Source organism: Equus przewalskii, chromosome 2 (genome assembly GCF_037783145.1).
Source record: "Equus przewalskii isolate Varuska chromosome 2, EquPr2, whole genome shotgun sequence".
In the NCBI taxonomy this organism is placed as follows: domain Eukaryota; kingdom Metazoa; phylum Chordata; class Mammalia; order Perissodactyla; family Equidae; genus Equus; species Equus przewalskii.
The window spans coordinates 70,109,957-70,134,204 of record NC_091832.1 but is presented as its reverse complement, the minus strand read 5'-3'; the positions used below and the strand labels follow the sequence as shown (position 1 = coordinate 70,134,204).

The 24,248-nt window shown below is 41.2% G+C and overlaps 1 protein-coding gene across 1 annotated transcript; it reads right to left on the bottom strand.

The window, feature by feature from the left end:
* Nucleotides 1-6,360: 6,360 nt before the first annotated feature.
* LOC103567869 (tripartite motif-containing protein 75-like) lies at nucleotides 6,361-23,966 on the bottom strand. The gene is made up of 2 exons (XM_070590926.1): nucleotides 23,865-23,966; nucleotides 6,361-8,541 (listed from the first exon to the last, which is right to left on the bottom strand). The coding sequence occupies exon 2, from the start codon at nucleotides 8,283-8,285 to the stop codon at nucleotides 6,873-6,875; it is 1,413 nt and encodes a 470-aa protein (XP_070447027.1). The 5' UTR covers nucleotides 8,286-8,541; nucleotides 23,865-23,966; the 3' UTR covers nucleotides 6,361-6,872.
* Nucleotides 23,967-24,248: the final 282 nt, after the last annotated feature.

The window sequence follows — 24,248 nt, the reverse complement described above, 5'->3', positions numbered from 1 at the left end:
CCACAATTAGAAGAACCCACAACTAAGAATATACAACTATGTACGAGGGGCTTTTGGGAGAAAAAGGAAAAAATTAAAATCTTTAAAAAAAATAAAAGAAAGAAAATGCATTCTCTTTTCCAGTGCCATTTGCTTTGCATCTGATAGAGCACCACTTATGGTTGTTAGACAAAGTGATTTTTAGCCAACTTTTAAAAAGTAGGAGCAGTGCTTCAGCAATTCATTGCGTTATTTATCAAGAACACAGTGGACAAGAATCTTCTGTCAAAGAGACACAAATAAACTATTGTTGCCCTCAGAGCTATTAATGTAATTAAAAGGAACTTCTGAAATGAAAGATCTCAAAATTAAATTATGTTAAAAGAGTTTGTGTGGTATTTGCTACCATTGTTAAATTTCTCTGAAATCAATGAAAAATTCAAACTCAAAATTTAAATATTGTAAAATTATGTGACTCTTATTTTAAATATATTTCAAGAGTTAAATAACTTCTCCCTTGAGCGGCAAGGAAATTAGATAACTCTTACCAAAATGAAAGAAATTGTCTTGGAAAGTATCACAAAATTACATTATTTAAAAATAAGCTTGCTAGCTTAAAACTTTCACAGTTTTATTCTTTGAAGCAATTAAATGAGGATAAGTTCAAAGACAAGGATTTAGAAATATACTAATCTTTTATGGATGCTAATTTAAAAATAGATGATGATTGAACTTAAGTACCTGTAGATTGAAAAATATCAGCTGGCTGGTTAATCCATTTGAAGTGGATGTGTAACATGAGAGCTAATATTTATAGAAAAATAAATTAAGCTAAAAATCTATGCTGAACCCAAGGCCTGGTTAAATAAAATTATGAGAATTTTCAGATCCAGGTAACATTTGGAAAGTGTTTCAGAAGCACTTTTTAGAATGAGTCCCTCTCTTTAGAAAGAGAGACTTGCTTTTTTTTCATTGCACTTGCTTAAAGTACAGTATCTGGGCTATTGATTAAAAGGTAATTTTTATACTCTCTCCCGGATGAACGGCCATTTATATAAAGGCAGGCCAAAATTACAGATATCCTCATTCTTTCCCCTCTACACTGTCAGCTACCTCGTGGCAGAGAATGTCACGTTAGCTTTGTATTCCTGGCTTGTAGTACAATAGCTCATAGTCAGTACTCAATAAAAGCTTATTGAATTAATGATTGAATGAACCCATTTATGTGTTCATTTTCATTTAAAAAACTATACATAATATAATTTATGCTGAGACCCAATAAAAAAGGCTTTGGATAATGAAACTGTGAGTGATTTAATTTTCTTTGTGTGTAATTTGTATATTTTAAAGTGTTTCCCTATTGATCATGGAACAAAATGTTTGTTATACTCTTATCAAATATTTGAGTATTTAAGAAACACTTCAGGGGCCGATCCCATGGCTGAGTGGTTAAGTTCCTGCGCTCTGCACCAGCAGCCTGGGGTTTTGCTTGTTCGGATCCTGGACGAGGACATGGCGCCACTCGTCAGGCTACACTGAGGCGGCATCCCACATAGCAGAAGCAGAGGCACTCACAACTAAGATGTGCAACTATGTACTGGGGGGCTTTGGGGAGAAGGGAAAAAAAGAAAAAGAAAGAAAAAGAAGATTGGCAACAGATGTTAGCTCAGGTGCCAACCTTTAAAAAAAAAAAACGAAATACTTTAATTGCATTCTTAGTTAAATGTTGTTATTGCCCATGTTACAGATCAAGCTAATATTTAAAGAGATCGGTTTTCCAGTGTTGCTGAGCTAATAAATGAAATTTTTGGGGGCTTCACTCATTAAACAAAAGTTACATCCACAAATTTCTTCAAAATAAGCTCTTCTCTTTGTTAGGGTTCTGTTGCAACAATTGAGGCTTCTTTTATGTCCTATTGTCTGACTAGCAGTTCTCTGAGGCACATTCTTAGATCTTTCTGACAATTTAACAAAGGATTTTTGAGCCAGACCCTCAGAAGCATTTTTAGAACATACTCTCGTGACAGTGCCCTGGTTTTGACCCTTGCCCAAAAGTCATTTCTTAATCTTAGAATCACTTGCCTAGGAATTTTCAAAACCAGCAAGTCCCAGCTTTGTTAGCTTATCTATCTCCTCTCCCATTTTGCTACAGGCAGCAAGAAGAAATTAGGCAGTGCCTTCTTTGAATAGGGCTGACTTGTGTAAACAATAAGACCTTTTGGGGAGTAATGACGGTGAGAGATTTCCGAAACTGTCATTGCAGCTTCCATCTTGGTTTCTATTGAATGCTTTAAAGTTATCCCATTGCTACTTTTCTAATACCTTTATCATTCCTGGGTCAGGCTGCTTGTTTAAAAAATGTAGCATTCCATTTGTCCTTATTTTTCTCCCTTGCCAAAAAGATTTTCCAGTACTGCTTGTACCAGCCAGGGAAATGCTCCAAAACACTGTTCAGATCTCTTGCACTGTGGAACTTATTTGTTTCCCCTGTGATTGACTCCTGGCTTCCATCAGCCAAGCTTGCCTTGGTGTGGTTTGGATTCGATCGCTAATTAGTTCTGTGCTGGTTGCAAAGAATTCATATTGAGATGATTTTTTAAATTCAGATTGTCTTCCTTTATATCTGTTTTATGTTGTATAAGCCTCTTTGTCCAATATATGATAGTTCTGCTGATGCCTTATTGTTTATTGGTGAACATATCTTCATTAAGAGTTTTTGGAAAACTGATCAAACTCAACGAATAAATTTTCTTCATAATCCATTTGAAATTATTTCTAATAAAATGATAGGGGGCCGGCCCCGTGGCCAAGTGGTTAAGTTTGCCCGCTCCACTTTGGTGGCCCAGGGTTTCACCAGTTCGAATCCTGGGCGCGGACATGGCACTGCTCATCAGGCCACCCTGAGGCGGCATCCCACATGCCACAACTAGAAGGACCCACAATTAAAAGATACACAACTATGTACTGGGGGACTTTGGGAGAAAAAGGAAAAAAATAAGATGTTAAAAAAAGTTTAAAAAGTTTTTTTTAAATTATAAAACATGTTAAAAAAAAAAAAAAAGCCAGCCACCATGTCGTGAGTCAGGAATTAGAGAGTGACTTAGCTGGTTGGTTCTGGCTCTGCGTCTCTCGTGATGTTGCAGTCAAGATGTTGGCTGGGGCTGCTGGCGTCTGAAGGCTGACTGGTACTGAAGGATTCATTTCCAGGGTGGCTCACTCACACGCCTGGCAAGCTGGTGCTAGTTGTTGTCGAGAGGCCTCAGGTCCCCCAAACATGGGACTCTCCACAGGCTGCCTTCTTCTTTCCTGTCTTCTTTCTTTCTCCTTCTTTCACAAGATGTGCCTCCAGAACCCAAAAAGGCCTAAAAGATGTTGGGCTTGTTTTCACATTGTGGATTTTGTTTTTTATTGTGGTCATAATAGCTTATAACATAGTGAGATTTCAGTTGTACATTATTATTTGTCATACACCATGTAAGTATGCCCCTTCACCCCTTGTGCCCTCCACTCCTTGTCCCCAGGTAACCACTAATTTGTTCTCTTTGTCCATAAGTTTGTTTATCTTCCACATATCAGTGAAATCATATGGTGTTTGTCTTTCTCTGTCTGGCTTATTTCGCTTAACATGATGCCCCAAGGTTCATCCATGTGGTGGTGAGTGGGATGATTTTGCCTTTTTTATGGCTGAGTAGTATTCCATTGTATATATATAGCACATCTTCTTTATCCAAGTATCAGTCAATGGGCACTTGGGTTGCTTCCACTCCTTGGCTATGGTGAATAATGCTGCAATGAACATAGGGGTGCATAAGTCTCTTTGACTTGTTCATGTCAAGTCATTTGGATAAATACCCAGTAGTGGGATAGTTGAGTCATGTGGTATTTCCATTTTTAACTTTTTGAGAAATCTCCATACTGTTTTTCACAGTGGCTGCACCAGTTTGCATTCCCACCAGCAGTGGATGAAGGTTCCCTTTTCTCTGAAACCTCTCCAACATTTGCTGTTTTTTGTCTTGGTGATTACAGCCTTTCTAATGGGTGTAAGATGATATCTAAGTGTAGTTTTGATTTGCCTTTCCCTGATGATTAGTGATGTTGGCCATCTTTTCATGTGCCTATTGGCCACCTATACATCTTCTTTGGAAAAATGTCTGTTCATATCTTCTACCCACTTTTTGATTGGGTTGTTTATTTTTTTGTAGTTAATTTGTGTGAGTTCTTTATATATTATGGAGATTAACCTCATTGGATATATGATTTGCAAATAGTTTCTCCCAGTTGGTGGGTTGTTTTTTCATTTTGATCTTGGTTTCCTTTGCCTTCCAGAAGCTCTTTACTCTGAGGAAGTCCCACTTGTTTATTTTTTCTTTCGTTTCCCTTGTCTGAGTAGACACGGTATTTGAGAAGATCCTTTTAAGTCTGATGTCAAAGGCTGTACTGTCTATATTCTCTTCCAGAAGTTTTATGGTTTCAGGTCTCACCTTCAAGTCTTTGGTCCATTTTGAGTCTACTTTTGTGCATGGGGAAAGATAATGGTCTACATTCATTCTTTTGCATGTGGCTGTCCAGTTTTCCCAGCAACATTTATTGAAGAGGCTTTCCTTTCTCCATTGTATGTTCTTGGCTCCTTTGTTAAAGATTAACTGTCCATAGATGCATGGTTTTATTTCTGGGCTTTCAATTCTGTTCTATTGATGTGTGTGTCTGTTTTTGTACCAGTACCATGCTGTTTTGATTACTATAGATTTGTAATATATTTTGAAGTCAGGGAATGTTGTGGATCTTGAAAGTGTCAATAACCATTTCTTGACAGTGTCAAAGATAGAGATGACCTTGGTTTCCCAAGTAATTTTCAGGAAATTAACCAAAGTTGAGTGTTCAAATGAATCTCTAGAGGAGGATGTCATAATTGTAAATCATAATGGTACTCCTAGAGAAAGTTGGATGCAATAAAAATCTTGCCATCAAAGATGGTGTGCCAAGACAAAGCCATTGAGGCACCCAGGATTTCTGGGTAGAATGTATGAGATCCTTTTGGAGGTGAAGGAAAATTATGGCTGGAAGCTGTTGGGGCTGTTAAAATAAGCCCTAAACAGAACATATTGGCCAAATCTATAATAGACAGATATTTACCTATTGCTGATTGGATGGAATTAGTAATTATGACAACATTGGGCAGGACCACAGCTTAAGGTTGTAGTAATTCATTGTGAGATGCCATCCATTCTTTTCAAGTTAAAGAACAGGCAAAATTTGGGTTAAACAGAGAAGCAGTGGGGATAATAACTCTACTCTGAATAGATCTTGCATAAGGGGTTTCAATTCTTGAATGCCCTGTTGTAATTAACGATTAGTCATATTATCTATTTTAACTAGGGGTGGGGGCATCCATAGGGTCTCATTTTGTGAAGCCAATTTGTAAGTGCCAATGACTTGATTTTAATTAATTACTCACTGGGTCAGATCATCATGCCTTCTCTTGGACATTTTAGGACAATGTGTGCTATGACCATGGAGAATTTAGGCAAGGCGACAGTTCTGATGATTAAGATGAGGCATACATCTTTGATGTCTGTTTTATTTCAGTAACATCACTAACATTATAGGGAGTACCATGTTTGAATTTAGTGGGATCCCACTAAGTCAGCATCTAGGTTATGGAGGCACAAAGGAGAACCTCATTTTTAAAAAAAAGATTTTATTTTACCTTTTTCGCTCCAAAGCCCCCGGTACGTAGTCAGATATTTTTAGTTGTGTCCTTCTAGTTGTGGCATGTGCGATGCCACCTCAGCATGGCTTGATGAGTGGTGCTATGTCCATGCCCAGGATCCGAACCGGCAAAACCCTGGGCCACTGAAGCGGAGTGCGCAAACTTAACCACTTGGCCACCGGGCCAGCCCCCAAGAGTCTCATCGTTTTACCTTTTTTGTTCTATAGATAATTTAGTAAATTTTGGATTTCCAATTAGGTCAAATTGTGGATCTCTGTTCTAGTTCTTTGCTTCCTCCTCCTGAATCCAGTTTCCTTCCTTCCTACCTTCCTCCCCCACTCCCTTTCTTCCTTCCTCCCTTCTTCCCTCCCTGCCTGCCTCCTCACCTCCATTCCTCTCTTCCTCCCTTCCTTCCTTTGTCTTAGAGACTATTCTTGGAGGGGACCCCATTAAAGGTGGGCTGATTTGCAAGTAAGAGCATAAATGCTGAAAGTGTACACTTGCCTTGGTCAGCAGAGCCAAAGAAAGAGGAGAAAGTCCCTGAAGAGGGTAGTCAACATCTCCATGACCCTGCTCAGAATGTCAAGTGCGAAGACTAGGTTGTAAGGCCAGGCTGGATCACCACTCAAAATTTGGTTCAGTGTCAGGACGGCTGATGCCACACACACCAGAAGGATATGAAAATGTTTATTGCTCATATAATGAGGTTTATGGGGAAAGCAGGGCGGTTACCCAAGAAGGTCCAAAATGACTTGAGGGCCCAGGGAGGGGAGACTAGCCTGAAGTGTTTATGGTGGTTACTGGGTGGGGCTGTTGGGAGGGTCTGGCACGACTAGGGTCTTGTTTGGTTTGAACTTCTCACCTGCACCAAAGGCTGGAGCACCCATGCTTTCTCATCAGCTTTTCCCAGGTGTGGGGAAAAAGAGAAGAGAGAAGCGTGAGTCCTGAAAGTCTGGATGGAGATGCCATCTCTATCTTTGAAGGTGTTTCCCATAAAAACATCCTTGAAAATATAGTGTGGAGCAGTGAGTACCTTACTCCTGATACATGCAGAAACATTACTCATGTGCTCAAGTCATAGAAGTGATTTTTAAAAATTTTTGGTGCTAGATTCACTGACAGTTGTATAATATTCTACCTACTGTACATAAACTACAGGAAGAAAAGGAAGCAGAGTCACTGTTCATCCTTCATAATCTCTCGCTGCACAGACCATCACAGGTTGAGAGTCACGTCCGATACAGAAGTAAGGCTTTAGCACTTCAGAAAATGTATCCGTGAAAGAATGGACGTGAGACCTGTCATTCAAACTGTAAAATGAAATGTTACCCAACTCACAGTCCAGATAAATGCCAACCCCTCTGGGCTTTTCCTTCAGCACAAGAGGGACAGGAACAGCGCCTTGTGCCACATAGTCACCATTCTGCAGCTGAATTGTCCAGCGTCTGCTGTGTCCTGAAGGGGGCCGCTTTCCCTTTCTGGAAAGGGAATCTGTACAAACCCCCACGGCCCACGCAGGCTTGTCATCCACCTGGACCTCCCAGTAATGTCGGCCACAGTCGAACCCTTCAGAACCCAGGACGACTGGATCCACTGTAAATCTCTTTGGATTGCGAGGAACTCTTTGCTTTTTCCTCACAAATGTCACAGCCTTTTTGTCCTCAGAGACAAGCAGATTAGGATGTGCTGTTTCAGGATCCAGAGTAACTTCTTCTTTAAATTTCTGAATAATTTTCCGCAGAGCCGAATACTGCGGAGGGAGGCTGCACCCCTCTTTCCTTAACTGGATCGAGTAGGGAGCTGGGGGGTCCAGGCGCTCGCACCTGTGGAGGATGCTCCTGATGTCAGTCAGCAGTCTCACCTCAGACATCGCGCACCTCTCTGCCACCTCCTTCAGTAGGCCTCTGAGGGTGGAAATGTGGTCTGAACATGCGGTAATGTTTGCACTGAGTTTCCGGTGAATGTCCCTCTCTTCCTCAGCCAGCCTTGCCAGAACCGCCTCTTGCTCACGTGCTATAGACCGGTTCAGGTGCTCAAACTCAGAGGCTAATTTCCGTCTCTGATTTTGCACCTTCTCTCTCAGTTCCAAGGGCTTTTTGCTTTGAATGCTTATTAATTTCTGAACATCTGCCACCTGCTTCTTCAGGGGCTCGATGTAACTGCTGAGTCTCTGCCTGTGATGAGAGGCAGCCTCCTCCAGGGGCCTCACCTGGTGGCCCTGGTGGTCAGGGGGCTGAGTGCACAGGGCACACAACACCTCCAGGTCCTCCTCACAGAAGAGGGTCAGGACCTGGTTGTGCTTCTCGCACAAGCGCCTCTCTTCCTGCCTCTTCTTCTTGTTCCTGGTGATGTGGAGGAGCTTGGTGACGTCGATCATCCTTCCCAGCTGGGCGTTGCTCCTGAAGTGCCTCTGTTGGCACGGGTGACGGCAGACGGGGCAAAGGAACATGTCCCAGCGGTCTTCCCAGGACTGTTGGATGCAAGATCGACAGAAGTTGTGGCCACATTCGATTGTGACAGGGTCTCTCAGATAATCCAGACAGATGGGACAGTTGGCTTCTGCCTGGAGTCCTGCCAGGGCTGCTTCGACCGCCATTGCGCTGTGAATGAAGGACTGGACCGAGGTGGGTTTTCTTCAGGAGGTTGGGCTCTGCAGCATTTCTCCATGGAACAGACCCACCCTCAGATCTCACCGTGCTTCCTGTCCTGAATGTCTTGTTCCTGTGAGGCCACTGGCCTCGGGTGCACAGGTAGGTGTCCAGAGGAGCTCCTTGATCACAGAGTAGTTGAATCCGAGCTCAGCACTGCTCTTGGTCAGAAAGCAGACATGACCCTAAAGGGCCTATTCTTTCCTGAGGATGAGAAAATACTGTTTCATGTAAACAAGGCTACCATTCCTCTTGTGGCCCTGCTCACTGCCATGTTTGAGGGAAAACCAATTCTTCTCTCCACCCCCGGGATTCCACCTATACCCATAACTATGGAGGGGCACCATGGGACTATGGAAAGATATGGGCACCGGGACTTGAGAGCCTGGCCCTGGGTGAGATTCCCCCTCAGTCATCTACTATCAGGGGCACCTGGGGAAAGTTGCATAACATCCTCGTCTCTAAGAGAATTAGGTAAATGAGCATAAAAATTACGACCTCAATCATTTTAATCTTGTCAAAAATCTGATAAAATAATATTCAATTAAAGATACTTTGGCTTAAGCCCCACAGATATTTCTTAAAGCACAGCACTGAATTCATAATATATCAAAATACTTTTCACTTAAACTTCTCAACTGCAGGGTATATCCAGTTATGTACATAAGCGGATGGGATTTGGACTAAATGAGATTTACTCTGAGGACCCTGCCAAGTTGGAAAACTGTGATTTTCACATGATGCACAGAATGAAATGGGAGATCAGGAATTCAATGTGAGCTGAAGCTGAGAAACACACACACATGGATACAACTACCCACTGAAGTCAATGGTGAGCTACCAACTGGAGAGGATTGGTGGGGACAAGATCCCAAGAGGAGGGCATGGAATTTTCCCTTATAAGCAGTTACTGATTCCAAAATTGAGACTGAGAGGCAAACTCTCAGGATGAAGAGAACACACTTGGAGTTCAGAGCACCTCATAGAGAATGTGTCCTGGTAAAATACTCCAAAGTTTAAATTGGGTTCAGTGAAGTGCTACGTACTAGAAGAATCATGAATGGACTACCCCTTAAAGAGTCCATTGATTTAATCAGCTCAAACCCTGATAGTTTAAGACAATCTCTGTCTGATTGCTAGAGACCCCAAAATGAGTTTCAAAGTGTTAAGATATAAAGTCTTGCTGATGTGCTGTCTCAGGAACATTCACACACAGCTGGTGAGAATGCAAGTTGGTACAACCACTTTTCATATTTTGCAAAGATGCATACATATTTATTTATTATTTTGTGCGTGTGTGTGAGGAAGATTGACCCTGAGCTAACATCTGTGCCAACCTTCCTCTATTTTGTGTGAGATGCCACCACCGTGTGGCTTGATGAGCGGTGCTAGGTCCGCACCCAGGGTCCGAAACTGTGAACCCCAGGCCTCTGAAGCAGAGGGCAAGAATTTAACCACTATGCCACCAGGCCAGCTCCCAATGCACACATATTTAAAATAGCTTATCAAGTACAATAGTGTGAATTCCTGGGTGGGAGAGAATGGGAGTAGAGAATGAGGATTAAGGGGGAAACTAAAAGTTAAGAGATTAGCCTTGCATGAATAATGACAATATACAATGAACTGCTAAGGTCCTCAAAATGACCAAACAACAATGAAACAAGCAAGAAAATTCAATGAGTCTGAATAACTTCCCTCTGAGTAGCAAAAAACCACAGAAATAATACACTATACATGCTGAGTGGTAAGTGAATTTGTTAACCTAATATCTTTTGAAAAAATTATTAATTAAGCTCAAAATGAACAATGCATATTTTAAAAGATCTAATGATACAGAAACGTATAGGATCAAGTTTTCCTCTACCTTCTCCCTCCCTGACTCCACTAACCCACTAACCCATCCCTTAAACACAATTGCATCACCTTCCCAATGTTAGTTCCTGTAACCTTTCCATGTATGTTTCTGAATCATTTTTTATTTTATATATTTAGAGACACATGTAACTCTTTTCCAAATTATATATATATATATATATAAATGCAATGGATTCATCCTATACATATTATTTCATAGCTTGCTTTTTTTACAATTTAAATTAGTTTTGTGCTTTTTAATTTTCACTTTTTTAAATTGAGATATAATTGGCATATAACATTGTATTAGTTTTAGCATACAACATAATGATTTGATATATGTATATATTGTGAAATGATTACCACAATAAGTTTGGCTAACAATTCATCAGTACACAGTTATAAATTTTTTGTGTGTGATGAGAACTTTTAAGATCTATTCTCTTAGCAACTTTCAAATATACAATACAATGTTGTTAGCTATAGTCTCTATGTTGTACATTACATCCCCAGCATTTGTTTATCCTATAACTGGAAGTTTGTACCTGTTGACTACCTTCACCCATTTCATCCACCCCACTACCCACCTGCCTCTGACAACCACTAATCTGTTTTCTATATCTATGAGTTTGGTTTTTTTTTTTATTTAGTTTTTTTTAAATTAGATTCCACATATGAGTGAGATCATACAGTGTTTGTCTTTCTCTGTCTGACTTATTTCACTTAGCGTAATTCAAAACCTCAAGAACCATCATGTCTCAAATAGCAGGATCTCCTTTTTTATGGCTGAATAATATTCCATTGAATATATACACATCACATTTTCTTTATCCATTCATCCATTGATGGATACTTAGGCATTTCCATATCTTGTCTATTGTAATAATGCTGCAGTGAACATATGGGTGCAGGTATCTCTTCAAGTTAGCACTTTTGTTTTCTTCAGATAAATATCCAGCAGTGCAATTGCTAGATCATATGGTAGTTCTATTTTAATTTGGAGGGGACCCTCCATACTGTTTTCCATAGTGGCTGCACCACTTTACATTCCTACCACTGTGGACAAGTGTTCCTTATTCTTCGCATCCTCACCAACACTAATTTCTTGTCTTTCTGATAATAGCCATTCTAACAGGTGTGAGGTGATATGTCACTGTGGTTTTGATTTGCATTTCCCTGATGATTAGTGATGTTGAACACCTTTTCATGTACCTGTTGGCCATTTGGATGTCTTCTTTGGAAAAATGTCTATTCAATTCCTCTGCCCATTTTTAAATCAGATTGGTTTTTTCCTATTGAGTTGTATGAGTTCTTTATATATTTTATTTTTGAACTCCTTATCGGATATATGATTTCCAAATATTTTCTCCTGTTCGGCAGGTTGCCTTTTGATTTTGTTGATGGTTTCCTTTGCTGTGCAGAAGCTTTTTCAGTTTGATGTAGTCCCACTTGTTTATTTTTGCTTTTATTTTACCCTTTTTAAAGTGTTACAATATTATGCATGCTTTCTTATGATATTCATGCATAATTGGCACAGCTAAAAACGATTTCACTGCAATTTTCTAAATAGTTTCCCATTTTGCACATCAATAGAATATTCAAAAGTATAAGCAAGAAATGGAAAATCATCACTTTTAGGTACTATGGAAACCAAGCTGTTTCTTATCATTAAAACAGAAATCTGAATATGCACACAAAAGAAATAAGATGCTTTGCATGTTGTTTTGGAAAAAGATATCTAGCAATGTGCAGATATTATATATTCCACAATGCTAATTCCTAGTATCATAACTGTTCTTTACAATTGTCCTTAAAGACAGAATATTTCCCATGTTAAAGGAAAGAGTGGGATTTTTTTCTCTCCTTAAAATCTTTTCATCTTGCATGATTTCGACCCACAGAAATGTTATAAGAAGAGTATAGTGGGCATAGGGTACTCTTCATCTAGAATCACTTGTTTTTATTTTGCCTCATTTCTTTATCTCTCTCTGCTAATACATAGCTTTATTTTTCTCTTCTGAACCATTTTAGAGGATAAATGCTAGAATAGATATCCCATAAGAATAAGGGCTTGCAGCTCAACAACAAAAAAATCAAACAACCCGATCAAAAAATGGGCAGGGGACATGAACAGTCATTTCTCCAAAGAAAATATATGGATGGCCAATAGACACATGAAAACATGCTCATCATCACTAATCCTCAGGGAAATGCAAATAAAAACTACACTAATATATCACCTTACACCTGTTAGAATGGCAAAAATATCCAAAACCAAGAGTGACAAATGTTAGAGAGGTTGTGGAGAAAAAGGAACCCTCATACACTGTTGGTGGGAATGCAAACTGGTGCAGCCACTATGGAAAACAGTATGGAGATTTCTCAAAAAGTTAAAAATAGAAATACCTTATGACCCTGCCATCCCACTACTGGGTATCTATCCTAAGAACCTGAAGTCAGCAATTCCAAAAGTCCCATGCATTCCTATGTTCATCGCAGCATTATTCACAATAGCCAAGACATGGAACCAACCTAAGTGCCCAGCAACTGATGATTGGATAAAGAAGATAATGGTATATATATACAATGGAATACTACTCAGTTATAAAAAAGGACAAAGTCGTCCCATTCACAACAACATGGATGGACCTTGAGGGTATTATGTTAAGTGAAATAAGCCAGACAGAGAAAGACGAACTCTGTATGACTCCACTCATAGGTGGAAGTTAACATATAGACAAACAGAACTGATCAGTGGTTACCAGGGGAAAGGGGGGGTGGGGGAGGGCACAAAGGGTGAAGTGGTGTACATACAACATGACTAACAATAATGTACAACTGAAATTTCACAAGGTTGTTAACTATCATAATCTTAATAAAAAAAAGAATAAGGGCTTGCTCCTGCATAACCACAATGCAGTTACCACATCAGGAAATTTAGCATTGGTACAATACTGTTATGTTATCATGAATGTAGAGTCCTATTCAAATTTCCCCAGTTATCCCGGTAATGCCCTTTATAGATTTCTTTTCCTGATCTAAGATCCAATCAAGGATCTCAAACTACTATTAGTTGCTCTGTCTTTTTAGTCTCCTTTAATCTAGAAGAGTCCTCAGCCTCACTTTATTTTTCCTAAAGTCGACATTTTTGAAGAGTCTAAGCTACTTGTTATGCAAACTTCCCATGATAGGGATTGTCTGATTATTTCCTTTTTCGATTCAGGTTAAGCATTTTAGGAAGGAGTACTGTATGTGTGATGTCACATCCTCCTCAGTGCATCACATGGGGTTTACATATTGTTCCTAAGAAGCATGTTTTTTTATTGGATCATAAATACCATTTTTTTTGTCACATAGGACACATTCTCCTTTGCACAAATTAAGGTCTACATTGGAGATGGGTGGTGGCATTGATCGAGAGAGAAGTGATGATTTTACTATTTCTTTGTTGTAATGACAGCTGAGAGCTGAGTCAACCCTTACAGGAAAGAAGAGAGAATGTTGGCCATCTAAGGGCACCGAGAAGACAAAGTTAATTAGCAAGGTGTGCAATGGGCCATGGTTTTGACCTATGAGATTTTTTATTCTTGAATGAATTAATTAGTTAATTAAAACCACAAATATTTATTGAGCACCTATTAATAACCAGGCACCATTAGAGGAGCTGAAAGACAGGAATGAACAATAGTCATTCCCCACACCTCCTTGGCTCCAAGCCATTCACACTCCGTTCTGCCTCAGGGTTTTTCAAATTATTGTCCCTCTAACACATAAAAAATATTTCTTGATTTGCCTCCAACCTTCTCTGCTACTTCAGAAAATTACTTATCTCCTAGGTTCCACATCTAACTAATGGATCCATCATTTGCCCAACTGCAAATGCAGAAATTCTTGGAAGCATCTTTGAATTCTCTCATTCCTTAACCTCAACAGCAAGTCCTGAGGGCATTACTTTGAAATTATGTCCCTGCATTCCCACACCCATTCCCTATGGGGCTGTCTCTTTCTCTAAAGCTACAGAATTATAATCGGAAAAGTCCCTGTTGGCGTGAGTCCTGGCAAGCAGAAAACTGGTATAGAATCACAGCTGATTCCTGTTAATCTCATTGTCAAGAACAGTCAATAAACAAAGAGAAGTAAATAAAGGCTGAATGGTATTCAAGTGACTTTACTGCTAGATCTCTTATGAAATTACTGAAAACAGTGTCAACTGAGTGATAAGGTCCCAGGTGTCAGATTGATTTTAGTTAAAGTGTGAAGAGGAGGCAAAGATATCAATTCTTTAAATCACCTATTCTAGGAGATTCAATCAATGTGGAACAATTGTCTCTTAAAGTCAATTTCGTCAGGATTCTGTGTTCCCCTACAGTGTAATTCTGTATTCTAATCCATATTACAGACAATGGGATTAGCCAGCCCAACAGCAAGCCCATGACAAGTAAGTTTAGCCTTTGAGAATACACATATTGTCATAAGGAGAATTTTGGCAGGAACATGAAGTTAAAGGGCCTTTGGTGAGGGCTCAGAAGATAAGGAACATGTTATTTGAAACTGGAGGAAAGGTGATTCTTGTCATGTGGTGGGAGAACACGTAACTGAATTGTGTCCTCCCATTGTGTGGAAAGCAGAACTTGTAAGTGATGAACTTGGATATTTAGCTGAGGACAGTATCCTCTGTGGCTGGAGACTTCACCCTCTGGGTCCCTATAGTTTGTACTTTATAGAATTACTGACAGTTAATATACCATGGTTAATTGAAATTTGAACCACTGGGGGACTTGGGTTAATTTAACTAACCATGGTAACTGAATTTTGTGCATGTCAGAATCATATAAAGTATGAACTCTGCGGTGTGTGTGTGTGTGTGTGTGTGTGTGTGTGTGTCTGTGTTTCTGGTCTACCTCACCGCCACCACTGGTCTCCAGCATGTCACTCCAGTCATTTAAGTAGCTCCTAGGCTCCTTATCCAGAGAAGCCTTTCCCAATAAAGAGATTTTTTTGCTTTCATTCCATTGTGTTTAAATGAATTTTTTCAGATGAATCACCAAAATTTCATAATAATGAGAATAGATACAAAGAATAGATTGGTGGTGATCAGAGGGGAAGGGGTGGGGGGAGGGGAAAAAGGGTAACGGGGTACACATGCACAGTGACAGATAACTAGATTTTTGGTGGTGGACACAAATATAGTTTATATAAAAGGCAAAATATAATGATGTAAACCTGAAATTTATATGTTATAAACAACGTTATCTCAATAAAAAAATTAATTAAAAAAAATGAAAGAAAATTTCTTAAAATGCCCCCCAAATTATAACACTTTATAATTCTCCTAATGAAGAATGTTTTAAGGTTTATTTTACTAAAAGAAATTTCTCCTATGTGGGAGAAGTTATTAAACAACCGCCATCACATTGACCCAAAATTATCAATTTCTAGCTGAATCTATTTATAGTTCTAATTGGAGAATTTTATTTCTGGCACTCACTATTAATGTAAATCTCACAAATATCTAGTTGGATTCGAGATTTGTGGTAAACAGTAGGGGTTTGTGTTTTTTTTTTACCTCATATTACGTATATCTTTACAGCCCCCTTGCGATTAGTGGGGCCTTGCAATTAGCTTTAGAGAATGGAGGAAGAGAAAATGTGTGTCACTTCCTGGTATTGGATTTTGAGGCTTGTGTGCCATTTTAATGCTCTTTTTTTCGAGTCGCAGTGACCCTGTGCTGAGATAGCACAGGACTGAGGGAGTGTCAGATTTCTGGGTGAGGTCATGGAGCAGTGCCTGCTGACCCTCCCTGCACTTTGCAAGAATAAGTACTAAAGGGTTTTGTCTTCCTAATAAGCAACTGAGATTACCACAGCATACCATGCTACCCTGATAAATGTAGGGGTTACTCTTAACCTCAAAGAAATGCATTCTAGAAAGCTCTCCTGAGCACCTTTCTCACATTATAGAGATAAACAAAAATTACAGATATACAAAATAAAACTCTATTGCCAGGAATTGTAAACAATACACAACAGGCTTCCAAATAGAAGCATTTTCTAAAATGCTGGCAGTTGAACATAATGTAATGCAACACAGGTATGTGGTATTTTGAAGTTATGTATGGACATGGCTTTTAAAAATGCAAGACAAAAGCAAAACAAATAGAATTCTGAAAAGAATTTGTATAAAAAAAGACGAAACGAAAAGTTGAATGTCATACTTTTTGTACCCTAGAGTATTATAAATTGGCTGACGTGTAACCCTGGCCGCTGCTTCACAGGGCAGGTCCGTATACTGGCAGGATTAGCCTCCACCAACCTTTCAAGTGTCCTACAGGTTAAGCCAAGTTGCCCACTTCTGTTGTGGTTAATCGTGGGACAGGTGTTGATTGCCCTTGCGGGAGGATCTGAGCCATCATCACCACGTCACTGGTCACATTCCTTTCATGTGTCCTTCCCTCCTCATCTCCTCCAAACCCCTGAACCACTGGTTTCTCCAATAGTAGTCTAAACACTTTCTGGTATTAAATGGGCTTCTCTGTCTCCAACATTAGAGAAGGTAAAAGGCCCTTTTCCTTAATACGTTAGAGAGCATGGAATTAACATCTAATAAATGTGAATTTCTAGAAATGGAGAATATATAGGAAAATTATAAATGCTGTGAGTGCATTTATGAAAATTTGAAAAGACAATATAAGAAAAGAAACTGTCATGTTTTGTATTTTATTTTGGAATTACAAAAGCCCTTGGCACTTGTTTCCTGCAGCATTTCTGTGAAATAGGCCAGCTCAGGAATATGTTATAGTTAGAGAGACAGGGGGACAGACGATGACTGTGTCCTAAGTGTTAATAAACGAAATGCTGCACTATCTTTGCAATTTTCTGTAAATATGTGATTACTTTAAAAGTTAAAAAATACACACAAACAAAGCCCAAAACACCGTAATCCTCGAGATCAGAACATCCAACAACTGGTAATTATATAACATTCCAGGTAGCACTCATGAACAATATCAACATGCCGAGGTCTCCCAGGTCGTTCTTCATTCTGGGCTACTATACGGATTGTAAGAAGGTCTCAAGTAGGTCTGATGTAGAAATAAGCCCTATGTTTTTCTCTAAATGTATCAGTCTAAGTGTAGATATGAGACCTGTTATTCAAATTACAAAATGAAACCTCTTCCAATTCATAGCCCAGAAACATGCCAATCTGCCTGGATTTTTTTGTATCCAGTGCAACACAGTGTAAGACCAGAGCTGGATTCACCAGCATGCGTCTTTTGGGGATGGTGAAGTCACAGCATTTCTGGGAAAAGATCCCTCACAGATCCCTGTGGCCCATTCACCGCGGCCTCTTACTTCCGCCTGCCGGTAATGCCTGCCAGAGACCACCTCTGAAGACTCAGGATGGCTGGCAAAATGGAAAGCTGTTGAGATGTAAGGGAAGTTTGCTTTCATCTTTCCCAACGTCACATTTTTTCTGTCTTCTGAGATAAGATTGGGGTGCGTGGTTTCAATATCTAGCGTCAAATTGTCCTTAAACAGGTTGATCATTTTCTGTAGCTTAAAATATTGTTCATAAGGCCCAATACATTTTTTCTTGAATTCATATGAAAAGAAGGCTGGGGTTTAGGTTTCATATGTGCTGTAGATCCTTTCAACATCTGTGAGCACATCCAGGTCTGACTCACACACCTTTCTGCTGTTTCATCAGAAGCATTTTTAGTGTGGACGCATGCTCTCAGAATTTTACTTCGTCTTCATTCAGTTTTTCTTGAACAGCATTCTCTTCCATCTGTAATTTGAAAAGAATTATTCCTTTTCTTTTCTAAGGAAACTTTTTTTCCTTTTTTTAAAGATTGGCACCTGAGCTAACAACTGTTGTCAATCTTTTTTTTTTCTTTCTGCTTTTTCTCCCCAAATCCCCCCAGTACATAGTTGTATGTTTTAGCTGTGGGTCCTTCTAGTTGTGGCACGTGAGACGCCGCCTCAGCGACCCGAACCAAAGCCCTGGGCTGCTGCAGCAGAGCACATGAACTTAACCACCCGGCCACGGGGCTGCCCCAGGAAACTCTTAAATTGTTTAAAATCAGAGTAGAATTTCCCCTGCTGAATCTTCACCTTTCCCCGCAATTCAAATGGTTTTGAAATGTGGATTTCTAACCTCTTCTCCGCATCCTCACCCTGCTCCCTCAGGGGCTCACTGTAGCTTACTAGCGGCAGCTTGCTCAGTGGGTGTCACCAGGTGATCCCGGTGGTCAGAGGACACTCCGCACTGGGGACACAACAGCTCCAGCTCCTCCTCGCAGAACAGGCCCAGAACCTGATTGTGCTTCTCGCACAGGGCGTCTCTTCCTGCCCTTTCCTCTTGCTCCTCGTGGTAGGCAGCTGCTTAACAATTTCAGTCAGGTAACGTAACTGGGAGTTCTTCAAGTTCCTGTCAGGGCAGTGGTGGAGGCACACAGGACAGGGGAAGATGACCTGTAGGTCTTCCCAGCGCTGGTGGATGCAGGACAGACAGAAGTTGTGCCCACAGTGAATGGTCACTGGGTCTCTCAGGTAATTGAGGCAGATGGGACAGCTGGCCTCTGCCTGGAGCTTGGCCAGGGAGACTGCAAAGGCCATTTTGTAGTCAGGGTTTCTATCATAGGATTCTCCCTTGGAAAGGTCTGGTTCTCCTAGAACTTGTGAAATGAGAAGCCAATGGCTCTCAGTGTTCACTCTCCTTCCTGGCAGACAGCACCCAGGAAGCCACAGCCCCTACAGGTACTTCTGCCTCATTCCCTTCCGTCCCAGAGGAAGGTTCCATAAGGAGCCACAGTACACACCAAACAGAGATGTCCCTGCACATTCTCCTCTGGTCTCATGCCCAGACAAATTGAAGGACAGTTATGGAATCCAGCTGTTGGGACAGAGTCATAATCCACGTCACCAAGTCATTCCTGTGGGCAAGAAGTTACTCTTATCCGAAACTGAAGTTCAGTTGAGCACCAACGCTAGCCTTCTAGCACAGACTCTACTGTAACTAAAATGTTGATGAGGGGAAATTTCTCTTCACAGATGTATTCCGGCTAAGAAACAGAGTAGGAAGTAGAGAAGTATGTATTGACCCTATTTGGATTTTGTTTTAAAAGAATATATTGTAAAACCAAACCCTATCAACAGCAAAAGAAACAACCACAACTAAAAACAACCTAAATGGCCAAGAAATGGTGACTGGATCAAGAGATAGCGGTACATCCTCACAATGGAATAATATTTAGCAATAAAAAGGAATGAACTAATGAGCTCAAAATAATTATGCTGAGTGAAAGGTGCCTCACCCTCCTCCGCCCTCAAAAAAAAAAGTATATATATAATATCTTGTACTATTTCATTTACATAAAATTTTAGAAAATGCCAACTAATCTATAGCAATAGAGTACAGGTGGGTGGTTGGCTGGGGATGGGGTGGGGAGGTTGTGTAGTGGACAGAAGCATTACTAAGGGGCACGAGCAAACATTGAGGTTGATGTATGTATTCATTATCTTGAATGTGGTGAGGAACTTATGGATGTATACATTTGTCAAACTGACCGAATTTTACACTATAAGAACCTGTAGTTAGTTTTATGTCAATTATACCTCAAGCAGCTATGTTTTTTAAAAGGTAATGAACCCTTTCCTGTTTTGCACACATATTTGACCTTCAGTTAACTTCCCAGCTGTTCCTCCAGCAATCTCATAAGGTGGCCTGTCACCTGTGTTGCTAGGCAACATTGTGTATGGCAGAAATGACCCGTAATAGGTAAATTGCATTTGGACTTGGAGGAACTAAAAATATGCTGTAAATACTTGATGGGGATACCATAGCTTTGGCCTTTGTTGAGTAAGGTGACCTGGTAATTAGATATGTCCCTTAAAGGGACCATGGAAACTAGACATGAGGCTCTTCAGCTAGGGTGATTCCCCCACTTGTGGATCTGGTCTCCCTGAGCCTGATCTGTCACCTAGTGAGGGAGTGGAGTAAGGAGGAAGGACTCCCACAGAAGGATTTATTTCATGCTGACCTGCTGGCAAGCTTTGCTTCTTGTTCCATATCCTTCTAATATGATAATAAGTATGCCCTACAATATCTTATGAATCAAAATGTTTCATTAATCAAAATTGCCCGGGGCAACAAGAAAATCACGCAAATATGAGAGCTGACTGAATATGTGATTAAAATAAAGAATTGCAGTTAATTGTGTATTGTGTGTGTGAGAGAAGATGATGTAATTTTTTTTAAAAAAGACAGCCCCTATCCTTTAAAGATGCAAGCTCAAGCATGTACATATGAAGTGACATGTGTGGAATGTTATCTAGAATTTGCTTCAATATAATTAGGTGCAGAGGAAAGAGGGTGTGGTATAGATGACAGAAGATGGTCCAAGAGTTGGTAATTATTGAAGCTAGACAATGGGTATGTGGGGATTCATTTTACTAATCATCTGTCTACTTTGAACATGTTTGAAACTTTCTGGTCAAACTCCTCCCTTGAGAATAAGTATGAAAGTGGATAGAATATGCAATGCAACTGATGGAAGGCATGGAAGAGCAAACAAGGCTGTCAGCACCTGAGAAGCCAAAGTCTTGGAGTGAAGAGAAGCCCTACATTGGCCTCCTTTTGTATGTCTCGTGGAACGGAGGCATTCTCCGCATGGGGAGTACATTCCTATTTTCATCTATAGTGTGTATACACAGTATATAAAACATTTGCATCTGTGCATCCCCTCCCTATTCACCCACATATCTTGAGTCATTCCCCTTCCTCCTGCATCAATTTTGCTTCTCTATCAATAGTATACAAATGAGATGTCATTGCCCCCATCTCAAAAGAGAATCCTCTCTAGATTTAACACCTCCTGCCCGACTGCCACCTCATTTCAGGCTTCACAGCAAAACTCCTTGACAGAGTTTTCTCTACTGCCCATTTCTCTCTTCCCATTCTCTCCTGAACCCACTAGAAAGTGTTGTCATAGTCCCAATTTCATGAATACCTCTTTCCTTAAATTTATCAATGGTATCTAGTTAGCCAAATTCAGTGGTCATTTTCTGTCCTGAACACCCTTGATCTATCATTGGCATTTGGTATAGCTGATAACTCTCTTCTCCAGAGACTCTTTCTTATCCTGGCTTTCCAACCACCAACTCAGGGTTTCCCCTTCCTTTCCGGCCATTTCTTTGAATCTCTTTCACTAGACATCCCAATCTCCACTACCTCTAAAGGATGCCACAACTAGGATTGTTGGATTTAGCAAACAAAACTGCAGGATAACCAGTTACATTTGAAATATTACATGGAACATACGTATCCTATATGGTCCTTTGTTGTTTATCTGAAATTCAAATGTCAGTGGGCATCCTGTAGTCTATCAGGCATCCCTAGCCCGAACTCAGTCTTGGCCTTGTTATCTCTTTTATCTACATGGCTCCCTAGGTGAGCTCTTCTACAGTCAAGGTTTTGGATACAATTTGTATGCGGATAACTCCCAAATTTTATCTCCAGCTTGGAGTTCTTCCCTAAACTCTAGATCTATGTATCCGACCTCTACTTGACATTCCACTCATATGTCAAATAAGTGTCACCACCTGAATATGTTCGGCACAGAGGTCCTGATAGCCCTGAGCAGTCCATCTCCTGCTGTCGTCCTGTCCATTTCTGCTAATGCTTACTCCATTTTAGCAGTTACTCAGGCTAAACATATTCATGCCATCCATGATTCTTCCTTTACTCTCACACTTCATGTCAGGATCATCAAGTCCTATAGGCTTTATTGTCAAAGCGAACCCAGAAATCAATTACTTCTCATCACTCCCACTGCCATCACCCTGCTCTGAGCCATCATCATTTCTTGCCTAGATTATTGCAATAACTTCCTAATGCTTCCCCTGCTTCCTCCACTTCTCTATTTTCCACACAATAACTTCCTAATGCTTCCCCTGCTTCCTCCACTTCTCTATTTTCCACACAGTAGCCAATGTTCCTGGTAAAATATAAATTAAGCATGTCATTCCTCCATTCTAAACCCTCCACTGGCTTTCCACTTGACTCAGGAAAGTAGCCCAAGTCCTTAGCATGACCTATGAGACTCAACATGTACTCCCCTCCTCAGTTTTCTGACTTCACCTCCTAATCTCTCTATCTCTGGTTCTCTCTGCTCCTGCACACTGACCACCTTGCTGTTTCCTGAAAACTCTTCATGCATTCTCATCAAATACTTAATTCACTGAATCTCAATAAACATTGAGATTTCACTATATGCTACCCATCTGAGAGAAGAAATGATTTCAAAAATAGTGCTACTATTGCCTCCATTGTAGAGAAGGGAAAACAAGATTCCAGGAGGTTATAATTAGCTCAGGGTCTCCCAACATGATTAGAATACTGTAAAAAAAATTTTAAAAAGATGTTTACATAATAATATATTTATATCTATAGCTATATTCAGGTAAAATATTTAGCAAAAACAAAAAAGAGCCCAAAGTAGGGGGTCACTCAGGAGCAGCTCACAGTAACCCCCTTCCCCAGCTCCCCTTCACTCCTAGTCCAGATCCAGCAGGGGACACAGAGATGTTGAGTCATGTCCACACCCACAGCTAGAGCACTCTCTCTCCTGCTGTCCCAGAGCTGCATCCCCTTCTGGATTAGACTAACGTATCCAGCCTTCCAGCCAGGTGGTTTTTTAATGGTGAATCCAATCAACTCACCCTCCCAAACCACCCCCACTTGCCCCTGAAGCCTCCCAGCTTCCCCTGATTGAGTCGCTTCCTACATAGCAGGCTGTCATAGCCCCCAAGGGCCCCCTTCCTAGAACGGACCCAGCGGAATGAGGCATTTCCATCTGAGTCTTTGGTTAAAGTCTGGAACCCGGCAACCCCAACTCGCAGGGTGGGGCCAAGTCAAGCCTGGCCTGACCCTATGAGCGCACAGTGCGTGTGTGGCTCCTCCAGGGAGGAATCCCAGATCCAGGTGGTGAGCGTGGCGCGAGGCAGCTTCTTCGCACCCATGACCTGCGTTCCCTGTTTCACCGGTGACTCTAAGGACCTCTCCACAACACCCCGAGACCATGGTTAAGGGCCCTCGACAAGTCACCACACTTCCAGCCCAGGCTGGCTGGCTGCCCCAGCTGGGGTTATGGAGAGGCCGCCGCCCCTTCCCGAGTCCCCGCTCACCTATGACCCCAAGCACTCACCCGCCTGCCACACGTGCTTGGGTTGCGGCTCTGCGCTGGGTGGGAAGCAGCCCTTACATTCCTGCAGCCCGGGTGCTGCTGCCACGACCACCCACCCAGGATTAGGGGCCCCTCCCTTCCCTGCAGCGCAGACTTGCCTTCTCATCCAGGTCAGAAGACGCATCACATCCAACCTCGCGGCCACTGCTAGGGTCTGAACCCGGCCCAGTTCCCCTTCAAAACCGGTAGGGGGTTTCCTTTCCTGGGGTCTTTTCGAGGGTCAGGGGAAGGAGGACGCCCTGGCAGGGCACGGAAAGGACAGAGTGGAAGCCTACTTGTTTAGGGGGATGTATACACATTTTGGATTTGGGGGAGCACAGTGTGTAGTTTTCAAAACATCCTGATGTGTTAAGAGATCTTAGGTAACCTCAGACACAAACTACTCTTTTCAGTTGATAGCTAAGTGGTAACCGCTGCTGAATCTGACCTTCAGCCCTGTGCTTTGACTCCATCTTCTCAATGCCTGTCATCTCCTTATCAGCACCTTCATTAAGTTCTCCACTCAACAAACTTTACTTGTGCAGTTAATAACTTAGTAGAATTCTAGAACCCAGAGACAATAGCCACTGTCCAGGTGTGGCATCTGGCCATCCAGGGAGAAGCGACATAAAAAAGGCATTGCCAGGGGCTGGCCCCGTGGCCGAGTGGTTAGGTTCGCGCGCTCCGCTGCAGGCGGCCCAGTGTTTCATTGGTTCGAATCCTGGGCGCGGACATGGCACTGCTCATCAGACCACGCTGAGGCAGCGTCCCACATGCCACAACTAGAAGAACCCACAACGAAGAATACACAACTATGTACCGGGGGGCTTTG